At 36.3% G+C, this 24,331-nt stretch overlaps 1 protein-coding gene across 2 annotated transcripts in view; it reads right to left on the bottom strand.

Moving 5' to 3' along the window:
- gig (TSC complex subunit tuberin) overlaps positions 1-24,331 on the bottom strand; it is a 613,633-nt gene that overhangs the window by 45,356 nt on the left and 543,946 nt on the right. For both annotated transcript variants that reach the window (XM_090372592.1, XM_090372593.1), the window contains exons 35-37: positions 23,139-23,223; positions 12,806-12,892; positions 3,187-3,373 (exon numbers count right to left, since the gene is read on the bottom strand). In XM_090372592.1, coding sequence (XP_090228718.1) covers positions 3,187-3,373; positions 12,806-12,892; positions 23,139-23,223 — 359 coding nt within the window. The remainder of the gene's footprint in view (positions 1-3,186; positions 3,374-12,805; positions 12,893-23,138; positions 23,224-24,331) is intronic.

The raw sequence follows: 24,331 nt of genomic DNA, 5'->3' as shown, positions 1-24,331 counted from the left end.
ACTGGAATTTGTGAGTTGGTCACTTGCACATTAGCAAGGCTTTTGTGTATTTATTGGATGATTGTTTTCTACAGCAGCATGTTCGAGAGGCAACCAGAGGGAGTAATACTCTTGATTTGATTATCAGTAGTGATTCTTCATGCATTAACAATCTGCAGATAAAGGAACCACTAGGTGGCAGTGATCACAGTTTGCTGAAGTGAGATTTACTAAATGAGGTAACTACCATCAGGGGTAAAGGGAAGGGTTTTTGCTTTTGTAAAGGTGACTACGGTGGCCTGAGACAGTATTTAAATTCTATACAGTGGGACCAACTGATGATGTTACCACCACGAAATTCAAAATGGGAAGCATTCAAAGAAATAATCTTGGAAGCTGCTAGGCTTTTTATACAAACTAAGAAATATTGTTCAAGATTTAGGCCTAAATGGATGTCAGATGAACTAATTAGACATGTGGTAGAGAAGAAAAATGCATGGGATACACATAAATTAACAGGTGACAGAAGCCTATGATAGATATAAGCTGGTCTATAAGCAAGTCACAATGGAGGTTAGGTAGGCAAAGGCAGATGAGAAATCTTTGGCGAAGGGTGCAAAGAAAAACAACAAAGAGTTCTTTACTTGTGTAAACTGTAGAAGGAAGGGGATGAATCAGATTGGTCCACTTGATATCGATGGTTCAACTGTTGATGATCCTACTCAGGTAGCTAACAAACTAAATGAATATTTTGCATCTACATTCACACATGAGGAGTTATTCAGGGAGGGGAATGACAGAGGTGTATTAAACTCTAGCAGTAAGCTAGATAATCTTGTAATAACTGAGAGTAAAGTGAAGGAGAAATTGTTGAAGATAAACATAAGAAAGGCACCTGGGGTGGATGGGATCTATCCAGTTATATTAAAGGAGGCAGCAAAGGAAGTAAACAAACCCTTAGCCATAATTATGACAGTTTCCTTGGACTCAGGGGAGGTACCCATGGACTGGAAATGTGCAAATGTGACCACAATCCACAAAGGAGGATCAAAGACCTGTTAGTTTAACTTCTGTTCCAGGGAAATTAATGGAGGCACTGGTTAAAGAAGCATTGCAGGATCATCTAGACAAGACTTCAGTTATAGCTCATACGCAGCATGGATTTGTTAAGGGGGAAGTCTCGTCTGACCAATTTGATTGGATACTATGATGTAGTCAAAAAGGAATTGGATGCAAAGAATAATTTTGATATCATATATTTGGATCTTAGAAAGGCTTTTGATACTGTTGCACATGGAAGACTGCTGAACAAATTGGAGCAGTGTGGCACTGGAGGCAAATTGCTGCTATTGGTAAATTGATGGTTAAGTGGGAGAAGACAGAGAGTGGTAATCAATGGACACTGCTCTTTGTGGACTAATGTTATTAGTGGAGTCCCTCAGGGTTCAGTATTGGGTCCATTATTGTTTTCTGTATTTATTAATGATACTGATGATGGTATCTCAGGCTTAATATCCAAGTTTGCAGAAGATACGAAAGTCGGCAGGGTTGTTAATGAGACTAATGACAGTACGCTGCTGCAACAGGATCTAGAAAAGTTGAGCAGATTGGCTGAGAGGTGGCAACTGAAGTTTAACATTGACAAATGTAAAGTACTGCATATGGGAAGCAGTAACCCCAGAGTAACGTATCAACTGTGTGGTACTACATTGACAGTGGGAGAGAATGAAAAAGACCTGGGGATAATTGTTCAGGCAGATGTGAAGTTTTCTGAGCAGTGCAGATGGTCTGAAAGAGTAACTCATGATGCCTTGTTAATGTACAGGAATTTTTCTAGCAGGAATAAGCAGGTGATTATCCCCTTGTATAAGGCAATGGTCAGGCCACACCTTGTGTACTGTATACAGGTCTGGAGGCCTCATTTTAAGAAGGAAGGTTGTACAGCTGTTTGAACGAGTACAGAGAAGGGCAACAAGCTTAGTGAATGGAACAAATGGTTGCTCTTATGAAGAAAGGCTTAAGTTTTGCAAATTACAGTCTGGAGACTAGGCACCCGTTAGGTGATCTGATTGAGGTGTATAAAGCCTTGAATGGTTTGAGCATGCTCAATGCTGATTAGATTCTTCCCCTTGCTCAGAATAATCACCTGAGAGGGCATAAATTCAAATTGAGGAAAGACAGTTGTAGGATAGATGTGCAGAAGTTTGCCTTTAGCCAGTGGGTGGTTGATTGCTGGAACAAACTTCCATGTGTCGTTGTAGAAGTTGATAGCTTAAACAGATTCAAGACAGAACTAGACAAACATTTGGAGTGGGTGGATGAGTGAAATGAGAAGGGGGGTGTGTTTTTTTTTTTTTTTTTTGGCTGATGCTATATTAGCTTGCTTTCTTGCATCATGTGCCCTTGCTAATGCCTTACCTTAAATACAGTTGTTATTACAATTAACATAATCACTGATGTAGAATGTTGCTTAATCAGAAAACATTATTAATCACAAGACTGCTGCACAAATTGGAGTTTGAAGAGAAAATTAAAATTCTTCTTCAGCTCCAGTATTGGTAGTGCAGTAGTCAACACTTGAACTCCTTATGAATGGCATATATCTATTCTAAGATGTAGCCTTCTCTAGGATCATCAGGATGGCACACCTGGACAAACCTATTTTGCAAAAGACTCTTCAACTGACTTAACCAATACTTCTGAAAAGTGCTTGTAACCCAGCAATATTCACTTAATTAAATTCACTTGGTTTGATAGATATTATTGTTATAAATTTTTGTAATGAAACCAGTGTAAATAAATTTTTAGTAAATCTGCAGAATGATCAATCTACTTGGAAGGGCTGTTTAAAAATCATTTCATTGTTTTCTCTAGGCTGTTATTAAAAAATTATCCAAAAGAAATGGATCTTTCCATACTGATGTAACATTAACTTTTCAGCTGTTTTATTCAAACAATCTCCAAAAATAAATGGCTAAATTATTATTATTAACAAATAAATGTATAAGTACATCAATCAAAAACAATAAGTTTAGATGAGAGCATTTTACATCACCACCAGAGCTCTTTAAAAACAGATATAGTTTCAGTTCTAAAGGATATGTAAATCCAGAAACAGAAGGTGAATCTTAGCAAGATTATCAATGTTTTTATAAGATTTCACTATGGAAAATATGAAAAATAATTAATTTTAAGCCATATTCATACCTTGCATGACGTCATCTTGCCAGATGAGAGCAAATTTACCATCTTCCCCTTGTAAATCTAAGCCACCTACATAAGTACATTTAACATTTACATCTTTCAACTTCACCAATGATCCTAAACCCCGCAGAAATTCCACATATCGTAGTGTACCATACTCATTGCTCAAAATGGCTGCTTCATTGTTGACCTAAAGATTTATGTATACATTAAAAATTAGATCCCATACAAAATACATACTGGTTTCATAAATGAGGATCAGAATTATGCAACTAACTGAAGCAATACCTATAAAATAAGATAAGTAATGGGCATACAAAGATTCACAATAAAAGATACTATATCAAAAAGTGCTACATGTATCAAAAGGATCTAGAAATGTTAGCTAAATATGATGATTCTAATCACAAAATAGTCAACATCAAGGCCCCCACCGCAGTTAGTGCAAATCACTATTACCACTAACAGAAAATTAAGCATATACAGGTAGTTCCCGACTTTACGAGTTAATTTGTTCCTAGTGCGCGCTTGTAAAGTGAAAACTCGTAAAGCGGGAAATTATTTCCCATAGACAATGTTAAAAATAGGGGTTATGTTATTAACAATGAAATTAGTTAGCTAATTAGTTTATGTTTAAACAATGATTGATTTATCCAAAGAAATTAAAACATAGCCTGTAAAATAAAGCAAATTATAATAATAGAGAAATTATTTATGACTTACAAATGTTAAAGAATGTTTATTCTTCACCATCATCATCATCAACTAAATGCACACTCTTTGATCACTCATTATTGGCTCAGCACTGTCTGTTGCACAAGGAGTCATATTTTTCAGAAATGCTTCAAGAGGCATTTATTTCCAAGAAAATCTTCTCTTTTCTTTTTAAATTTCAATGGCATGCATAAGCAGTTTTTAATGGAACGCACAAATTGCAACTAACATGATTTGCGCAGAGTAACAAGTTTATGAAGCTTGAAAAAAAGGGAACGAAGAGAAGATTCTGAAAATTTATTTGTTTTTTATGCGATTGAAGATTTCAGTAAAGGGAAAACACATTTCACCATAATACTGTAAAAAAAAACCACACAATTCCCGCTACCGGTACTTTTGAAAATGCAATAACAGTGAGTTTATACTTGATTGTACTAACAGAAAAGCCCAATAAACCGGAAAGTGCAAATTGTTTTTGTTTTATGGTTGTGACCTCCAGAAATGTGCTTTAGAAAAATATCACAAAGCCATTCAAAATTGGTTCTTATAACAGAACATATGATAACGATGTGTACTTTAATGATTTGAATTGGTAACTAATATAATTTACACTATAAAAACTACCTTTTAGAGAGTTATATAGTGAAAATTTCAACGTCCAAGGTCATGGAATGAATTACCAAAAAAAAAAAAAAAAGTGTTGTTGGGTTCACATTAGGATATTTACACAATACAATGGTGTCTCTGGAATGGATTAATATTGTAAAGTGGGGTACACTGTATTGTATAGCTACATGTGTGGTTTGAAATGCAATATTTATGAATGTTTAGCATTCATTTTTTGCCATTAATGTTCATATTTTTGATTTTGTTGATATGTGATACTTGGAAAAAAAAAAAAAAAAAAACTCATAAAGCGGGAACTACCTGTACCTATGTACTACACATCTGTTTCATAATGTTCCTGGAGAGGTGTCACTCTTTTCCTCAACTTCCACTCCTCAAGATGTAAAGTTAATGAGAATGAAAGGATTTCAATATTTATGAAATTAATATAGTGCCTACTATACACACTGCCTAGACAAAAAAAAAAAAAAAAAAAAAAAAGGACAGCAGCAAAAATAAAAAAAAGGAAAAAAAAAAAGGAAAGTTCAGTAGCAGGTCAGGTGGTACGCCGTCCAAAGGGATCTGGGACTATTCCCTCAACAATACATCATGTAAATAAAAGACTGAAGTAGGAAAGTTTTCTAGATGCCAAATTCTTCTCACGAGATGTCCTACATGTTTAAAAGAATTGACACCAGTAGATTGCAGGAGCTAGGATCATGACAGTGAACTCCAACATGTGTTGGAGTTCACTGTCATGATCTTCAAAACTATTCAAAGAATTTTTTTTTTTTTTTTTGGTTTTGATAGTTAGTAGCACTGTTGTCCTGGAAGAGACCATCACCTGTGGGCTAGAAAGATGTCCAAATACATTTAGAAAGTCATACAATCAGGAAGAGGTAATGCAGGACACTGGACTCCCCAACAAATGGCACTCCAAATCATTATGAAGCTACTACCTACTCGATCTATAGTGAAAACACAGTGGAAAACTTCCATGTGGTTTTCTCCAAAGTTTCAGCATATGACTGCATGGATTGCCATAAATTTTGATTCATCAGACCAGACAACTTTCTTCCATTGAACAGCAGTCCAAAAGCTGCATTGCAGGCACTCCCTGTAGGTAGTGTTTCAATTTATTTACAAGATTAGAAGTTTCCAAATAGATACACTGCTGAGAAATCCTTGATTATGCAGTTCTTAGTGCAAAGTTCTAGTTGAAATAGCCACTTTGGAACCTCTGTTGAAATCCACAAACAGAACATCTGCTGCAGCTTGCTGTTTGTAGTAGAAATTAATGTAGGACATCAATGGCCCTATCACTAAGCTTTGTCTTTCAGCAAAAGTTGTACTTACATGCATATATTTGTTCTTCCTGTTTCTATGTGAGGAATATCTTAAAGGTTGTCTTCCCTTATACACCAGCTAAATTTGCTGCGGCCTGCAGAGCTGCCCAAATTGGCCAACTTTCTTTATGAAATTAAAGAAATATACACTCTGTAATTATTGCAGTATTTCTTATTTATAATTTGTAAAGATTCATTTCTAGTTCCAGCTTTTTTCTGGGATTCATAGTTGCTCATGTACTAGAATAATTGGAGGAAATAAGGTGTTTTCACCTAATGAAAAGCTGCATGCATAAGCAGTTTTTGGAAACTGAGTAATCAGCAAGCTAAATCTCTTTTCATTGCACATTATAGACATAAAATCAAAGTAACTTCTAACCTCATCAGCATTCAAAAAAAGAATGCCAAATAAATATAACCATTTAACTAGATCTGATTCCAAATTTTTGGAATCAGGTCTAGCCCTGACCTAAATGAAACCGACATCCTAAAATAGTAGTTTTACGCCAAACAGACCTGGCAGCTTTATCTTCTTTCATCTTCTCAACCTCCACCCCAAGCACAGTACTAAGTACTATAGGTTCTAATATCTCTCATGTTGGCATTTTCATAAAAAAAAAAAAAAAAAAAAAAAAAAAAGAATAACCATCTATAAATTTTAGGGTATTAATATTTTTTATTAATACCAAATTAATGATGTACACTTCTGATTAAAATATTAATTAATTTCTTGTAATTACATATTACTTTCTGTTGGACAACAAATAAAATACTAATGGACTGTAATGCTCTCCTAGAAGAACGTATAATATGACTAGTTGATAAAAGTATTTTGCACAATAGCTAAAAGTTCCATCTGAATAAATTCTGGGAGTTTTGAATAAAAATTTAAATTAGTATCACATGAAAATAGCATAATATGGCATACTGTGGTATTTTCAGTCTATTGCACATATAAATTTTTCTAAATTTCACTGCAGGGAAATTGATAAAATTAGCCAAATTTTTTTTCTTGGAATTATAAATATTTAATGTTGTTTATATCTTTAACATTAAAGTTTTAAGATTAATTTTTATACAGGAATGAATTTCGCTAAACTGTTCTGAAATGTTGCTGATAGCTTTTTATTTCACATTACAACCCCCAGTTTGAAAAAAGATAATATAATTAACCTTTGCACAAAATATAAATTGATACAGTTTTGAGTGATGATTCTAAATTACCATATTTCCCCATGTATAAGACGCACCCTTTTTCAAAAAATTTGGGGTCTAAAAACTGGGTGTGTCTTATACAGTGGTTGTAGATTTTTTTACTTGCATTTTCTGCTTTTTTCGTGCTTGTTGTCTTTGCGCTCATTGTTTCGCACTTGTTACCGGTATATTAGGTTACGTTTTGCCACGTTCTGCCCAGAAATGGCTCAGAAAAGATTTTCGTACAGTGCTGAATTCAAATTAAAAGTGATCCACTTTGCAAAAGTGAATAGAAATCGTGCTGCTGAACGTAAGTTTGGTCCTCCTCCAACTGAGAAAACAATCCGAGACTGGCTACAGGAAGAAGAAACCCTACTGAAAACGCCACAGCAGAAGAAGGCCATGAGAGGCAAGTCAGCAAAATGGCCTGATTTAGAGTTGTTGTTATTGGGTTTTTAGGAGCATTAGCAACTAAGGCCATATTGCTCCAGGGATATGTGGTGGTCATTCCCTGACCTTTCCGCATCCCTCAATATTTGGTGGTTCATGGGCTCGAACCCCGGTCTAATCAAGACACGTGTGCTACGCACTGCTGCTCCTGCCCACCTGGCTACAGAGGCACCTGATTTAGAGAGGGAATTGAAGATATGGATTGAAGAGCAAAGGGCAATTGGAATTCTTGTATCCACAAAGATGGTTCAGCATGAGGCAAGAAGAATTTCTGATGAAAAAGAAGTTACTGATTTCAAAGGAAGACACGATTGGTGCTTCAGGTTCATGAAACGGAATGGACTAAGCATGCGTACATGCACCAGACTTGCCCAAAATATGCCTGAAAGCTATGAGCAGAAGTTCCTTGAATTTCATCGTTTTGTCATTCAATGTCGAAAGACACATCAGTTTGAGTTGGGACAGATTGCAAATATGGACGAAGTCCCCCTTCAATTTGATGTCCCAAGTAACAGAACTGTTGATAAGAAGGGGGTGAAAACTGTAACTGTGAAGACAAGTGGACATGAAAAGAGCCATTATACAGTTGTTCTAGCTTGTTGTGCCGATGGAACCAAGCTGCCTCCTATGCTGATTTTCAAATGCAAAACAATGCCAAAAGAAGACATTCCTTGAGGAGTCCACGTTCGTGACAAGGGTTGGATGGATCAGGATGGGATGAAGATCTGGTTTGAGAAAGTTTGGAGCAGGAGACCAGGTGGGCTCTTACGCAAACCTGCCCTATGAAGTGTTTTTATGATGATGCTTGATCAGTTCAGGGCCCAAATAACAAAAAACACAAAGAAGATTGCTGCAAAGCAAAAAACAAAACTTGCCGTCATACCTGGAGGCTGGACATCCCAGCTCCAACCACTTGATGTCAGCATTAACAAATCCTTCAAAGCTGCCATGAGAGACGAATGGAACCAATGGATGAAGTCTTCTGGGAACAATTTGACACCAGCAGGAAGAGTGAAGAAACTAACTATAGGAGAAGTTTGAGAATATATGAAGACAGTGATTCGTCATCAGACGCAGATGAGGACAAGCTAATGGATGGGAGTTTTGACAGTGATGAGGAGTTGTATGAATTTTATGATGAATAAAACTTGAGTTCAATAACTTTATGTAATATATTTTTTTTCAAATTTTGGGCCCCAAAATTCAGGTGCGTCTTATACATGGGAAAATACGGTATAACTTTGGTGTCTAAAAAGAGTAATTAGGTTGTTTCTAGATATAGGTTGATTGATAAATTGATTTATGTTTTTTATGGAGCATGGGCAACTAAAGCCATAATGTGCAAGTCCAATCTAGATATAGGCCAGGTACTGACAATTGCATTCAGCCAGGTAATAACCATAATATCAACCTGCTAACTGCACTCAGCAATCAAAATGCCTCCATAATCTGACCAAATTGCACGATGAAATTAATTTGCCTTGGAGTAAATTATTTCTAGAAGTGTTTTTATGTGAAATAAAACCCAATGGAAAAACACTGATTCATATACAACATCGTCAATGAAATATTAAATAAATATACTAGTATATAAAATTTATTTTTATTATTTATATAATAGTGTGACATCAATCTGACATAGCCTAGTGGTCAGGAGCATGGATGCTGTTAATTGTTGTTATTTGATTTTTAGGAGCATTACAAACTAAGGCCATATTGCTCCGGGGATATGCGGTGGTCACTTCCTGACCTTTCCGCATCCTCCGTATTTGGTGGTCACGTGCTCGAACCGCAGTCTAATCAAGAAGCGTGTGCTATGCACTGCTGCTCCTGCCCACCCGGCTATGGAGGCGCCTTCGCATGGGTGCACTAGTACACACTCTCTGAGTGGACTGGGGTTCAAGCCCGTGACTGCTAAATAAGATTAACATTTGTATGTATTGATTGATTTATTGTAGACTCCACTGACCTGGTGGTCATGCCTGAGTATAAACAAGAATTTTTTTTTATATATATATATATATATATATATAATGAAATATATATATATTTTGACTGAAATAAATATATATTTTGACCAGCTTTTTCTTTTTTCTTTTGCAGATTTGAAAATTTTCATATAGATTTCTGTCTGGAATTGAATAAGTTCATTAATAAATATAAACAAAGGGTGATTATTGTAAAATCTGTTATAATAACTGGTTTATAGAAAGAGTGGAAACCATTAGCCATCCTAGTGACATAGTGGACAATTTTGTCTACAACAAAAGGGAAAATTTAAAATCTTCAATCTATATAGATGTTTACTAAATCATTGGCAAACGTTATTCAGGGTTCACAGGTTAAATCTTGCTACATTCAAATGCATCCTCCATCTCTCCTAGTTTTAAAAGCACCACCAAAAAAAAAAAAAACCCCAATACAATGCCATTTGTCAATTTCCAAAATCCTCATTTGAAAATTGTATTTTGCTGTAAAGAAATCATGCAAGTTTTGCATAAAAAGGTTAATGAGCACTATTTTTTTAAAATCACACTGTAGCAAAGAGAATTAGTATTACTGAGTTTATATCCATGCATGAAATAAAAATGCACATTTATTTGTGGGCATGTGTCTGTGCATGTATGGTTGAGAGAAGAGATAACACAAATGAGAGAACTTCAAGGGAAAAAAAGTCTGAAAAAGAAAAAGGAGATTAAAACATTAGTATTGACAGGAATGTTTTTATTTTTATTTTTTTTTTATTTAAGCTAGTATAAAAAAAACTGGAAAGAACTTTAATGACTGTGATTTATTTATTTATTTCATATTTAACCCAAAGCTTTGAAGATAGAAAGACTGCTCTTTACAACTTGGTGTCCACCCACTTATTGCATTTGCATGCTCTCCTCAGCTATTTTTTTTTAAATTCATCATTAATAGTTCACTTTCCTTGCTGGTACAGTAATCAGTGCCATTTTTGTGTGTGTTCAACATGGCATCAGTAAATTTTATTAATGACAGCATTATTACTATCTTAATAAAAGTTCATAATTTTTACATTACTCAAGATATGTTTAGTGTAATAAATCTTTTTAAAATTTCATTCCTTTTATATCATGCAAAAAAGGTAAGGTGCCAAATGGAAAATAGCCCCAAAGTTAGGGGGGGGGGATTCCCCTTTAAAGTGCTATAAGTGGGATTTGCCATATGTATTGGTATCATCAGTATTTGTCACTGCTGATTCATGAAAGATAATGTTAATTATGTATTATGCTTTCTATTTTTTTTTGCATTTTCATTTATTCTATTATTGGTACATGTGCACACACATGCATGCATGCACGCGCACACACGTACTTTTACCTATATTTTATATCTAACTGCTTGAATGCCTATATTCATTTCTTATTATTCTCCAATATGTACTCATAAACTGTGACTGGAAACATCATCCATGACATACATTTTGTAAAATAAATAAAAACTGACAAGAAACCATTTTATACAGGGTGTCTCAAAAATATTGGTACAAACGTTTAGGGGAGGTAGGTAACATCTAAAGGAATGTGAAGTGAATCGCACAGGAACCCATAACCGGAAAAGTCACTAAGTCGGTACACGGCGCTGTTCATCAGTTTGCGAGAGGGAAAATTTCTCATTTACTCATTCAAGCAGTAGTCATGGCACGAAGAGAATGCATCAATATACGAACTGTGAGCTGGCAGACATGCTCCTAGTGTATGGATTAGCAGAGGGCCCACATGGTGTGCGCCCTCGGCACAACATCGCTTTGCAATAAATGTGTGGGCAGGTATGGCCGGTGACTTAGTCGGCCCATACCTGTTACCATCCCGCATGAACTCTGCTAAATATTGGATCTTTCTTGAACAAGTTCTACCAGGGTTACTTGACGATGTTCTAGCAAATGTGAGATGCAACATTTGGTTTCAACATGACGGGGCGCCTGCCCATTATGGAAGGTGTGTTTGTGACCATTTGAACAGGCGCTTTGGGCGTCAATGGATTGGCCGTGGTGGACCCGTTGCCTGGCCCCGCCCCCACGCTCACCTGATTTATTGAGCCTTGATTTCTTTCTGTGGGGGGCCTCGAATCTATCGTGTATGAATCGCCTGTGGAGACGGAAATGGATCTCGTGGCGAGACTCATCTGCACTGCTGTTACTGTCAAAGAAACTCCAGGTGTGTTCGACCGTGTCCGCCAATCCATGCTGCGTCGGTGTCACGCATGCATCACGTTTCATGGTGGAACCTTCGAGCATCTGTTGTAACATTATGAAATGCATCCATCTCGTACTCCATTGTTAATATTATGTCAAATAAATGTTTGCCACTGATTACTGTCTTGTGTCATTTCTGCTTCTTGTGCCTCTGCTACTACTACTTTCCCATGACGTTTCCAGTTATGGGTTCCTATGTAATTCACATTCCTTTAGATGTTATCTACCTCCCCTAAATGTTTGTACCAATATTTTTGAGACACCCTGTATAATAACTCAAACATAAAACAAGCAATTATAGCTTTCCTTGAAAACAGCATCAGTCCAACAATAAGACTAGCTTGACAAAAATGCACTAAAACAAATGTAGAGGCAAAACAACATAGTCCTTTAAGTTGTTAACTGAAATCCACTAGGAAGCAGATGTAGTGTACAAGAGGAACAAAGCACAAGTATTTAGAAAGTGAACTGTGTGGGTTTTGCTAATGCAGAGCGAAACTACAACCTTACTATTGATTTGTAATTTTATTCATTTATAGATGTAGTAAACAGTAGTTAATAAATTTAGCAGTTTATTTTTCCAAGGCTCTCACTAGTAGGGGCAAAGTGTAAGTATGATACAAAGTGCTTGAGTAATGAGTTTCATTCTTCTTTATTTACTTTTAATTTTGAAATTTGAATGGTTCTGCCCAGTACAATATACATTTGATGTTTTCCTTTGATTCCTAGTGTTATCTACATTATTTCAAATGCCCAGCTTTCCAATGATAAGGTGCCAATCAGCTTTGAAACAGCCACCCTCCTGGAAGCAGCAAAAAAATCTTCACAGATTTGACAAAAGTCATTTGTTTTATAACTTGCTTAGTTTTTGATTTTCCAGTGTCATTAGCAGGGGGGGTCTTCTTATCTCTGAAAAGTATAAACTCCCCCCCCCATCAATTTATAATCTTTTTTATTTTCACAGTGTGTGTGTGTGTTTTAAATTAATAAACACTGTCTGAGTATAAAATTAGGTTCTGCTATAATAGCAACATATTATTCACAAGAGAAAAAAATAAATAAAATAAATACTTTAAATTAAAAATATTCTAACCTGTCCTGGTCCTACATACACCACACCAATTTTGTGCGTGTCATACGGTGGAATGTGGTCCAGCATCTGCACTGATCGTGTTATTGCCTAAAATATATATGAATACTAATTAATTAAAGTTCAGCTCAGCATATTTCAAGGTCTAAACAAATTCTGGATTATAAAGAGTATATATCATAAACTATTATAGGTAAATTAATAAAAATTGTAAAAATGTGATGTAAATGAAAATGAGTTAATCATTTAAACATTAACTCATTTTCATATGCACTGTGTTATAAAATTATATAGTTCTTATCATATACACTGCAACTCTTGGAATAGTTCAGAGTGTGTGCTAAGAACTTATGGTGAATATGGTTTTAAGGTGAACACAACTTTTTTTTACCATTTAGTGATTTTTTTTTTTTTTTAATCGCAAAACAGTGTAAAAATAGATATAACTTTTTAGTGTGAAACAATACATTAGAACAAATTAATCTTGAATATTTCCTACAGGCTTGAAAACCCCATTTTATGAAAGTTGTGGAAAAGAGTAGAGAGAAGATTGACAAGGCTGGTTACAAAGGAGCTTTCTTATCATGTAAGATTGAGTTCTTTAAATGTGCAAGTTTTTTAGTGTCAGATTCCCAGTTTTCGTGCATCTAAGGTGAACTAATGAGTAAATTAAATGCCAAGTGCGTCTTTACTCTTAATCATATAACACACACTATGGAATATAAATTCAAACAGAGGAGATAATTGTAGAACAGATGTCTGAAATTTTTCTTTCAAAGAGCAATTGACTGTCGAAATAAATTCCCACCTCCTCTTGTGGAGATTAGAAGGTCATCTAAATTAGCATTAGCAGAGGCATATGATGTGAGAAAGCAGGTTTATAGAGCATCAGCCAAAAAAAAAACAAAAAAAAAAACATCTTCCCATTTCACCTATCACTCCAAATGTTTGTCTAGTAAATGTAGTAGTAAATAATGCAAGAAAGCAAGCTTATATAGCATCAGCGAAAAAAAAAAAACCTACACAGTACCATCCGTACCCTCCAAAATTTGTTTAGTACTTCCTTGAATTTATTCATCCACTTCCACTACAACAGATAAGGGCACCTCCGTAGCCAGGTTGGAAGGAGCAGCAGTGCATAGCACATGCTTCTTGATTAGACGGGGTTCGAGCCCGTCACAACCAAATACGGAGGATGCGAAAAGGTCAGGGAATGACCATCGCATATCCCGCAGCAATATGGCCTTAGTTGCTAATGCTCCTAAATTCCCAACAACCAACAACAACAGATAATAATAATAATTTATTTATCCCTATTTTATGTTACACTTTTTTGGGAGATAACAGCAAAAAGGGAGGGAGAACACATAAGCCAATGGCTTTTTAGGGGGTGTTCCCTTAAAAAATTATGAATATACAAATATACAATTGAAAAATGTACAGTGCTGAAATTGTACAGGTAATGTTCAACAGGAAAGACATAAATAAATTGGAGTTTTTTGTACATTTCTTTACAGAAGACTTCGAAAAGTATCACTACTTATAACATCATTGTGAACATTTTTACAATTAAATGAGGAGAGAAAAGAAAAATGATGAGATACATGCACAGAAATTTACAAACTATTTGCCAACTGCTTCCTTTAACATTTGTGCATTATTTCCATGTTGGTGTTTTTAAAATCCAGGAGTTGAGTGGAAGGTAATTTGAATCAGACATCCCTAGTGATGTGTTCAATTAGTAGTTTCTTGAATTGATTTAGTGAAGTGACATTTTTGATTTTTGCAGGAAGTTTGTTCCAGATTTTAGCACCTCTTTATTTTATACTTTTCTGAAAAGTGGAATCTTCAGGTTGGCTTCATTTCTTAGATTTCATGATATTTCTTCTTCATCTGTGGTTATGAAAAAGGAAATGAAGAGAGGGGGAAAGTCTGCTGTCTTCGTAGCATTGTAAACAAGGATCGCCTCGGCTTTCTGCAAATGCTGGTAGATGCTTAGGAGTCTCATTTCTTTGTATCTCGAACTAACCGATGCATTCCAGGGAAGGCCCAAAATTGAACGAACGCATCGACTGAGAATGGAGTTGATTCTTTCAAGGTTTTCTTGGCTGGTGGTACCCCATGAGATAATTCCATAGGTGAGGTGCGGCTGAATTAAAGAAAGGAATACTTGTCTGAGAAAAGAAGGAGACACCCAGGCAGAAGCCCTGGTGAGTATTCTCGCTAGTGACGAAGTTTTCTTTCGTAGGGTTATCATTTGTTTTACCCAACTTAGCTTATCATCTAGCCAGATTCCGAGAAACTTGGTTTCATTCACCCTTTAAGGTTGTTTTTCTTTGTATGTTACGTCTAAATCAATATTTAGTGGTTTGTTTTTCGTTCTAAACACCATATATTTTGATTTTTCTGGATTCAGTATAAGCTGATTCTTTTGAAGACAATTATGCATCACAGAAAGCAAGGCAGAGATTTTGAGTTGAAGCTCATTAGGGTCTTTATCTGTGATTAGGATGGAAATATCATCGGCATACGCTACTAGGTAAGAAGATGGAAGAAGAGAGAGAAATTCATCGATGTAAAGAACAAATAGGATAGGTCCAAGTGAGCCTTGAGGTACTCCCCTGGAGAAATAAGATGTCGGAGTATGATTGATTTGTTCTTATGACAAACGGCCGATAGGTAAGGTAGTCTTCAAGGAGAAGGTTAATTTTCCCTCTCAAGCCAAGGTTATTGCTTTTTTGAATTGAGAAGAATTGTTAAGTAGAATAGTATGGCTTATGCAATCAAAAGCTTTAGATAAGTCAAGAAACAGTGCTATAGCATAATGACCTTTTTCAAGACTATCAATGATCCTTGAGCAGAAGTCAACAATTGCAAGATCAGGGGATCTTTTAGAGCGATAAGCATACTGTTGTTGATGGATGAGCTGATTTTCTTCAAGAAAACCCATGAGTCTGCTATGAAGAATTTTTTCGAATAATTTTGCAAAAACTGAGAGTAGAGCTATTGGGTGAAAGTTGATGGAGTTACAGTGGTTTCTTTTTGGAATAGGGATGATTATTGCTTTTTTGAATTGAGAAGGGAATTTACCAGATTGAAAGGAGAGATTGAATATATACTTCAGTGGTGTAAGAATTGAACTAAGGACTTTTTTCAGCAGAGACAAAGATATTTCATCAAAACCAGGGGCTCCCTTTTCTTTCAATTGATTCCCTGATTCTAAAATCTCTTGATCGGAGAGAGGAACGAGAAAAAAAGAGTTTCTGATTGAGTACTTGGAGGTGGTTACAGAAGGCAGTAGCTTTTAGCTCGTCATCTGAAATGAGTACCTCGTTTTCAGCTACATCTCCAACGTAGCTTCGTGATTTCAGTTTCCTTCCTGGTAACAGTTTGTTCAAAACTGTCCATTTTTTCTTGCTTGTTATGATACCTGTAAGTTGAGAACTATAGTATTTTCTTTTCTCTGACTGAATGCAGTCAGTGACTTTGTTTCTGTATGTTGTGTATTTAATTTTATCTGCCTCGATTCCTGTTGCTCTCGCAATTCTTGCAAGGTTATCTCTTTTCTTTAACATATTACAAATCTTGTTTGAGATGAACGGACATATTTTCCCTCTTGTCCTGGTGGCCTTTTTATTCCCTGGGCTCCTGATATATGACACGTGTTTTTCATAGCTACTTAGGATATGCTTAAAAAAGCAGTTAGTTGCAATTTCAGGATCACTTGTAGCAAGCATTCCATCCCACGTTGACTGCTGCAGGTCATGACAAAGCTGATTGAGAGAGTCTGGAGTGACAGATTTGAAAGTGTGCATGATCTCTGCTTCATTTATTTCATTTTCCATTACCATTAAGATGGGACGATGATCCAAAAGAGTTGTATCAAGTATTGCATACGTGAGAAAGCATTCCCCAATTGCAAAGTCAAGAAGGGAATTGTGGGACTCTCCCATTCTAGTCGGGATATCTCCATCAGTAAGAACAAAGAAACCATTTGAAGTAATGACATCTAGGAGGTCTTGCACCTGAGAGGAAGAGCTTTAAGAATGTTAATATTAGTCACCAATCAGTAGAAGGCTTAGGAATTTGATTGTGAAATGAGAGAGAGTGTTGTCAAGAGTTACAAGGAAGCTGTTAACTGAAGGTGAGGGAGGTCAGTATAGACACCCGATCACCAAAGAGGCAATGCGGATAAAAGTGAGTTCACAAGCTCGATCAGGCAGATTTGAGATAGGAAAGGCAGAGCATTGCAGATGACTATGAACATAAATAGCAACTCCACCACATTTTGAATCACCTCTGCAAATTTGAAAAAGAGAGTAGTCTGGAATTTGGATTGAAACCTCAGGAGAGAACCAGGTCTCAGTAAAAACCATCAGGTCTGGATGCAGATTCCATGATGTCAGTTGAGTGAGGATTTCATCATTATGTTTTACAAGACTGCGTGCGTTCATATAGAATACAGTAATTGCATCTTTTGATGCTGCAGTAAGGCATAAGTTGTTTGGCTTAATTGTTGGCAAGTGACAGGGTAGAAAGATGTTTTCACAAGAGTTAGTGCCATTGAAATTCTGGTAGGCTGAAGAGACAGATGAATCATTTGTAGATGTTATTTCCTGTAGAGATTTCTGAATATCTGAAAAACACATGGATTGTCATTCATGCTCACTTGTTTCGGTAGCTAAGTCAATAGCTGGTAACCTAGGGCCAGGAACAGGGGGTCGTCTGTAGAAAGGCCGAATGATAGTTCCCACAGGCTAATAGTGGTCCTTCAGTAATTCATCAGCCTGTTTGCTGGCATTGAATGTAGAAAGAGCTGTACGGCTCATGTTTAGAAATCATTTTTATTGTCTTTGTTTCTATCTGCTGCTGCATTCTGATGTGCTGCTCTACTTCTCTATCACAGAGTTGGGGTTCGAGTCTTGAGACAAAAATACCCTTGGTCGAACTTTTGGTTCTGAGAATTGCTCTGATTGTAGAGTTGGCGGCTGTTCCCACAACAGGACGAGGATGTCAACATCTGCCTGTGTGATTAGTATTAGTAACGGCTGCATGGTGCAAGAAAGCCTATGGCTTATGCTGCACCAGCCAAAAGAAAAAAAAAAAAAAAAAAAATCCGAACAAAACAATGATAAAAACAAAAAAAAATAAATAAATAAATAACTAAATAATAATAATTAATAAAAAAAAAAAAAAAAAAGGAAATTAAACCTATCATCCTATGCGCTTCCCTTACCCGAAAGTACTATCCAGATGACCTTTGAATTTCCCCAAACTGTCGGCCTCTACCACCCATGAAGGCAACTTATTCCAGTAATTTATAACTTGCTGACTAAAATAAAACTTTCTGCAGTCCAATCTAAACATTTCCCCCCCCCGTAACTTGAATTTATGTCCCCTAGTTCTAGCATCATTTATAATCTTGAAAATTTTGTCCTCATTCATTTTACTGATGCCTCTCAGAGCCTTAAACACCTCAATCGAATCTCCTCTAAGGTGTCTAGTTTCCAAACTCTGCAACCCACATATTCGAAGTCTTTCTTCATAAGGATGCCCTTTTGCCGATCTCACCAGGCGAGTTACCCTTCTTTGCACCCTTTCAAGAAGCTCGATGTCTTTCTTTAGGTGCGGTCTCCATACTTGAACACAGTATTCCAAGTGTGGTCTAACATAAGCCTTATATAATGGGATTATCACATCCCTATCTCTACTTGCAAAAGTTCGATAGATCATCGATAGGACACCATGGGCCTTCCTTGCAACCTGTTTACAATGCTCAGAGAATTTCATGTCTGACCGTATCGTAACACCCAAGTCCCTTTCCTCCAGTACTGGGTTTAGCTGAACTCCACCAAGTGAATAAGTTTTTTTGGGATTACTGTTTCCCAGGTGTAATACCTTACACTTTGTTGGATTAAAGCACAGCTGCCATTTTTCTGTCCATTCCTGAAGTCTATCTAGGTCTCTCTGAAGAAGCTCAGCTTGACAGTGATCATTAACTACTCTACCAATTTTAACATCATCTGCAAATTTAGACATCACGCCCTCTATCCCTTCATCAATGTCGTTTATGAAAATTAAAAACAACAGTGGTCCTAATACTGATCCTTGGGGAACCCCACTTCTTACATCAACCCAATCTGAGGAATAGCCATTTATCACAACCCTCTGCCTCCTGCCCTGAAGCCATCCTTCTATCCATCTAAGGATTTTCCCAGTGATTCCAACCTGTTCCAGCTTATAAAGCAACCGCTCATGTGGGACTGAGTCAAAAGCTTTGCTGAAATCTAAATAAACAATGTCGAAATTATTCCCTAAATCCAGCTCGTGAGTGACCCTTTCGAAATAGCGAACCAGATTTGTTAAACATGATTTTCCCTTTACAAAACGATGCTGAGTTATCCTTGAGAATTTCAATTCGATCCAAATGATCCTGAATTCCACCCTTGATCATTGCCTCCATGATTTTCCCTACTACTGAAGTCAGACTGACAGGTCGATAATTTCCAACTTCACTTTTAGAGCCACCCTTATGTATGGGAGATACATTTGCACTTTTCCAATCCAAGGGAATCTCCCCAGAGTCTAGTAATGCTTGCATAATTAGCCTCAATGGTTCAATGCACTCGCTTGCCGCCTCCCTTAAGATTATAGGGTATATTCCATCAACTCCAGGAGCCTTACTGGCCTGTAGGCTCGAAAGTTTTTTCATTAAATAATCTTTCAATATCATTAATTACATATTTTTTAACTTTGCTCCCACAATTTCTCATTGCCACAAAAGGCTTTTCATTTGTAAATATCGATGCAAAATAACTGTTGAGTTCATCTGCAACAGCAGCTGGTGTATTTAATACTATCCCCTTTCCCTTACGTAAAGGTCCGATCTGGTTTGTCCTGCTCTTCTTGGCATTTTTTAGAGGCAGATAGATTCTGCTGTCTTCCAATGAGATCTGTCTGCCGCCTAGAGGAAATGACATCTTCTAGGAGTGGATTTGAATGTCTATGACATCCTTAGATGTTTTCTGAGACTGACTGAGGGTAGGAGCATATACTGGAGGGTATGGAGGTTGCTTTATAATAGATGCGTAAGTGGCTTCTGCAACAGGAGCAGGGGTTGGCTGGAAAGTGGAATTTTCCATGGGTTTCGTCCAATTGTATGTAGGACTTAATGATCTGCTGGAGTTTTGAATAAGATCTGTCAAATCCAAAAGTTTATTTAGTAAAATATAATTAAATTCATGCAATTGCACGTTTTCCAATCTGATTTTTTTAGTTTCATCAAGAAGAGAGACCATCATGGATTTGTGAGTGTCCAAGATTGAAAAATGAGTTTTGTGGTCAGCTCATTTGGATTTTCATCTTGTGAAATTTCTTGGTTAAGGAGGTGAGAGAAGGAGCGATTTGTCTGCTCTGATGCCACGTCATGAGGTATGGCCTCCGATAACCCACTCTGCTGAGTATCCATTGACGATGAAGGACAGTTGAAACCCTGAGGTACACCGTCAGGAAGGCTTGAGGGATCAGCTGGGCTGGAGCCTAAGTTATTTTCATGTTTCATCTGCTTTTTCTCTGATTGCCTGTGATTTATGCAACAAGGGCCCTTCCACGAGTTGATCGCTGCGTGTGACATCTTTTTCCAGTTCGCAGTTGACATATCTATGCATTTGATGCAGTACACAAGACCGCATTCCGCACTGCATTGAAGGAAGTCTTTGCATTTGTTTTTTAAACAATTGGAAAATAATTTGCACTTGCGGAGCCATTGTAATTAACAATAAGTACACAGAATTTCTTTTGAGATTAAACAATAAAAAATATACAATATACAAAATATGAATATACAAAATATCAGATATACAACACAGAATTATTGCTATCTGAAATAATTTTGCACTAAACGTAACCGTGAACTTTAGTTAAAATTCTTCAGAATTCATTACAATTCATTCAAAGAGCGAATTTTAAAGATATGCTTAGTAGATTCCTAATTTAAGTAACAGGCATTCCTAACAACATTCCTAAATTTAAACAACAGTTCTGGATTTCACACCACTGCAGATTAACTAGCAGAGGGTCTTTTGAAAGGCTCAATCCTCTTCGTAAGAACAATGGCAGGTGACCTTGCGTGCTATTATCGGACGAAAACAGTAAAGTGACTGACCTTGGTTATACTGCGAGGGAGTAATCCTTTCGTTGATACTTCCCAGCTTCTGGGGCGCCTACGGAACGATCTGAGATGCCTTGTAGAAAGGAAACATAAATTTCATTCGTTATAGCATGAAAACTATCTTTCCAAAACCTCTTCTTTCTTGATGGATGTGATGAACATAACTCGCTGATTCAGACAACATAAAAATGTTGGAGCAGATTCATTAGAAACCATCCATTTAGCTCACTTTTGCAGGAGCACAAACACAGATGGAAGCCTTTTCCAACAATCAACCACCTGCTGTCTCAAGGCAAACTTTTGCACATCTAAACTGCAACCATCCTTCCTCAACTTGAATTTACACCCATGTGTGTAGCCTCAGCAAGTGGAAGAATGCCATTAACATTCAGCTTACTCAATCCACTCAAGGTTTCAAACATCTCCATCAGATCTCCCCGCAGGTGCCTATTTTTGGACACTGCAATTTGCAGAACTAAAGCCTTTCTATGTAAGAGCACCCTTGTTTCCTTTACCAGTCTAGCTGCCCTTCTCTGCACCCGTTCCAGCAGATCTACATCCTTCCTAAAGTGAGTCCTCCAGACCTGTATACAGTACTCAAGATGTGGCCTGACCATGGCCTTATTTACTTAATAGGTAAATGATATGAGTGAAGGTTACATTAGTTATAATTGGCTTCTTTTTTTTTTTTTTGGTGGGGGGTAGCAAGAATTTAAGCTACATAAGCTTAAATCTTGAGTCATTTTCTCAATCCTAATTAATAAAAAAATTATTTACTATTATATAATTATAATTTTTTACTACAAACTTCATGTATAAGGAAATCTCATACACAAGTTACAATTATATCACCTTTATCAACACATTCAGATGTGTAGGTGTGGAATGAAAAGACAGTTAATCTAAATACAATTTACTACTTACAGCTGATGAAGAATAGAGGGGAAAAAATGGTTCTCTAATTATAAACATTCATGAGTATAACAGACTACTTCTTGGAGTGGAGTTAGGAATCTATGCCATGATATAGAAGCAAATTATGCAGAAAGTTAATTTTGTTAGATGCTTTTCAAAACTGGTGTGGAAAATTATAAAATGGGAATAAAAATATGTACACAAATATGACAGCTTTTATGAGGAAGGGGTAATGGGAAACAACAGATCTACAATAACATATACAAGGTCTGACCCAAAACTTTTAAGACTTTATTACAAAAGAGAGGTGGTGCAGGTAGAGGGCCAAATTGATGAGTAGTGTGTAGGAGGGGCAAAGACATTACTGGTTTAAGCCACTTCTTGTTTCACCAAAACTAGCAATGAGCAGAATAGTTTAAAGTTCAGATATCTTAAGCCGCTTGCACTCAAAATGGATATGAAAGCTGAACAAGCTTTGAGTAAACAATGAATAAAATGGAGTGTAAATCCTTTCCACATTAAGAAAACTGCAAGATGACCAAATCCTGTCAATTACCACCAATGTTCAGGTTGACCCTGAACTTTAAGCAATGATGTATGTTGCCAAAGTGCATCAAAAATTCATTCTGATCAGTGATTACCCATCCAAGGAACAGGTGAAGAATCTTTTATAGAACACGTCAGAGTAATTCAAAACTTGGCATGCATCAAGCATCAGTAAAATTTGATCAAAGATTACTGAATTACAACCATCCCCAATGAGAACTTTGCAAGTAGCTGAAAGTGGATGGACCCTAATTTGATCAACTGCATTGTTACTGGTGATAAAATGGGTGTATGGCTATGATCCCGAAACAAAATTCCAGCTGTCCTTGTGGAAACTGCCATAATCACCCTATCCAAGAAAAGCACAATGAGTTGTCAAACATGAAAACAATGATGCTTGTTTTTTTTTTTGACATCCAAGGTATGAATTTATTCAGAATAGTCCAATGGCAAACCAGGCCTATTATAAAAAGATTCTGATTCAACTGAGGGAAAAAGAGTTATGAACAGAAATTATGCAATGTTAGTATATCAAGGGGAAACTATTTTGAAGGGAACCACTTATAAAAAAAAAAAATGGTTGGATGTTTCCTAATACTTACCAGACCTCATATATGCTCTGTACAATTTTAATAAGGATATTAATGAAAAATAAGAAAACTAAAGAAATTTTAATTTTGAAAAAACTATGAAGTCTACAGTTACCTCAGACTTGGACAGCAGAAGAGGCCTCTCTGAGGGTTTTTCTGAGCCAAATAATGTGCTGTGATATAATTGTAGGAAGACAAAGCTAAAAAAAATAAAAAATAATAAAAAATAAATAATTTATAAGGTTAATCTAAACATGAATATTGCTCATGTAGTCTACAAAATATTTTTTTCCTATAATGAGAAATATTTTTAGTTTTTTTTTGGGAATTTCTCAGTTAATTAAATTATATAGATGACAATCTATATAATTTAATTAACTGAGAAATTCCTAAAGCCTCCAGCCATACTAATCGTCAACTTTCTGTACTTATGACTAAAATAACACAGGTTTTCACCTTTCTCTTTAAGGTAGATACTGATTTTGAACCTATGAAAAAAAAGTGGTTATTTTAATGTAACTAAAACAAATAAAAGAAACAAATTCTGTACCAGGTATATAATGTGTCCTGCCACTAGCATATTTAACGTCTTTTACATTTTAAGCATCATCGGCAGGTGTTAAAAACGTTTTAATTTTCAGATATTAATAAAATTCATGGATAATAATATAACAATGTTTTTATTTTATTAATAGTAATTACACATCAGTTATTGAAAGTATTGGTTTGTTTGTTGTTTGTTATTTGGTTTTTAGGAGCATTAGCAACTAAGGCCATATTGCTCTGGGATATGTGGTGGTCATTCCCTGACCTTTCCGCATCCTCCATATTTGGTGGTAACAGGCTCGAACCCCGGTCTAATCAAGAAGCGTGTGTGCGGTATGGTTGTTTATTGGCGCATTAGCTGCTATGGCTATAGTGCGCCTATTCGTAGTTATATCAGAAAATAATAAAGAACGTAACAATTCAAATTCATTTCAGTTCTGAGAGCTATTCATAAAAGATTATACACTCTAATTTGTTTCAGAAAGCAGAAAAGTTCCTTAATATTTGCCTCCTCTCCTATGATATGATGTAGTGTCAGCGGTTCTTGAAGATTAGCCAGATTTTGAAGTGTTGAAGTACGATGTGGTTGATAGTGTGGACAGTCAATCAAAATATGTTTGACTGTTAGATGTTCAGAGCAGTGTGAACACTGTGGAGGATCATTGCCGGTAAGTAAATGGAGGTGAGTCAGATGGGTATGCCCTATTCTTATCCGTGCGAGTACCACTTCTTCTCGCCGAACCGTCTGAGTGCATGAGTGCC

This window comes from Mastigoproctus giganteus, chromosome 4 (assembly GCF_048544385.1).
Source record: "Mastigoproctus giganteus isolate SK-2022 chromosome 4, ASM4854438v1, whole genome shotgun sequence".
NCBI lineage: Eukaryota > Metazoa > Arthropoda > Arachnida > Uropygi > Thelyphonidae > Mastigoproctus > Mastigoproctus giganteus.
Note: the sequence above shows the minus strand (reverse complement) of the source record. Positions and strands in the feature narration are given on the sequence as shown.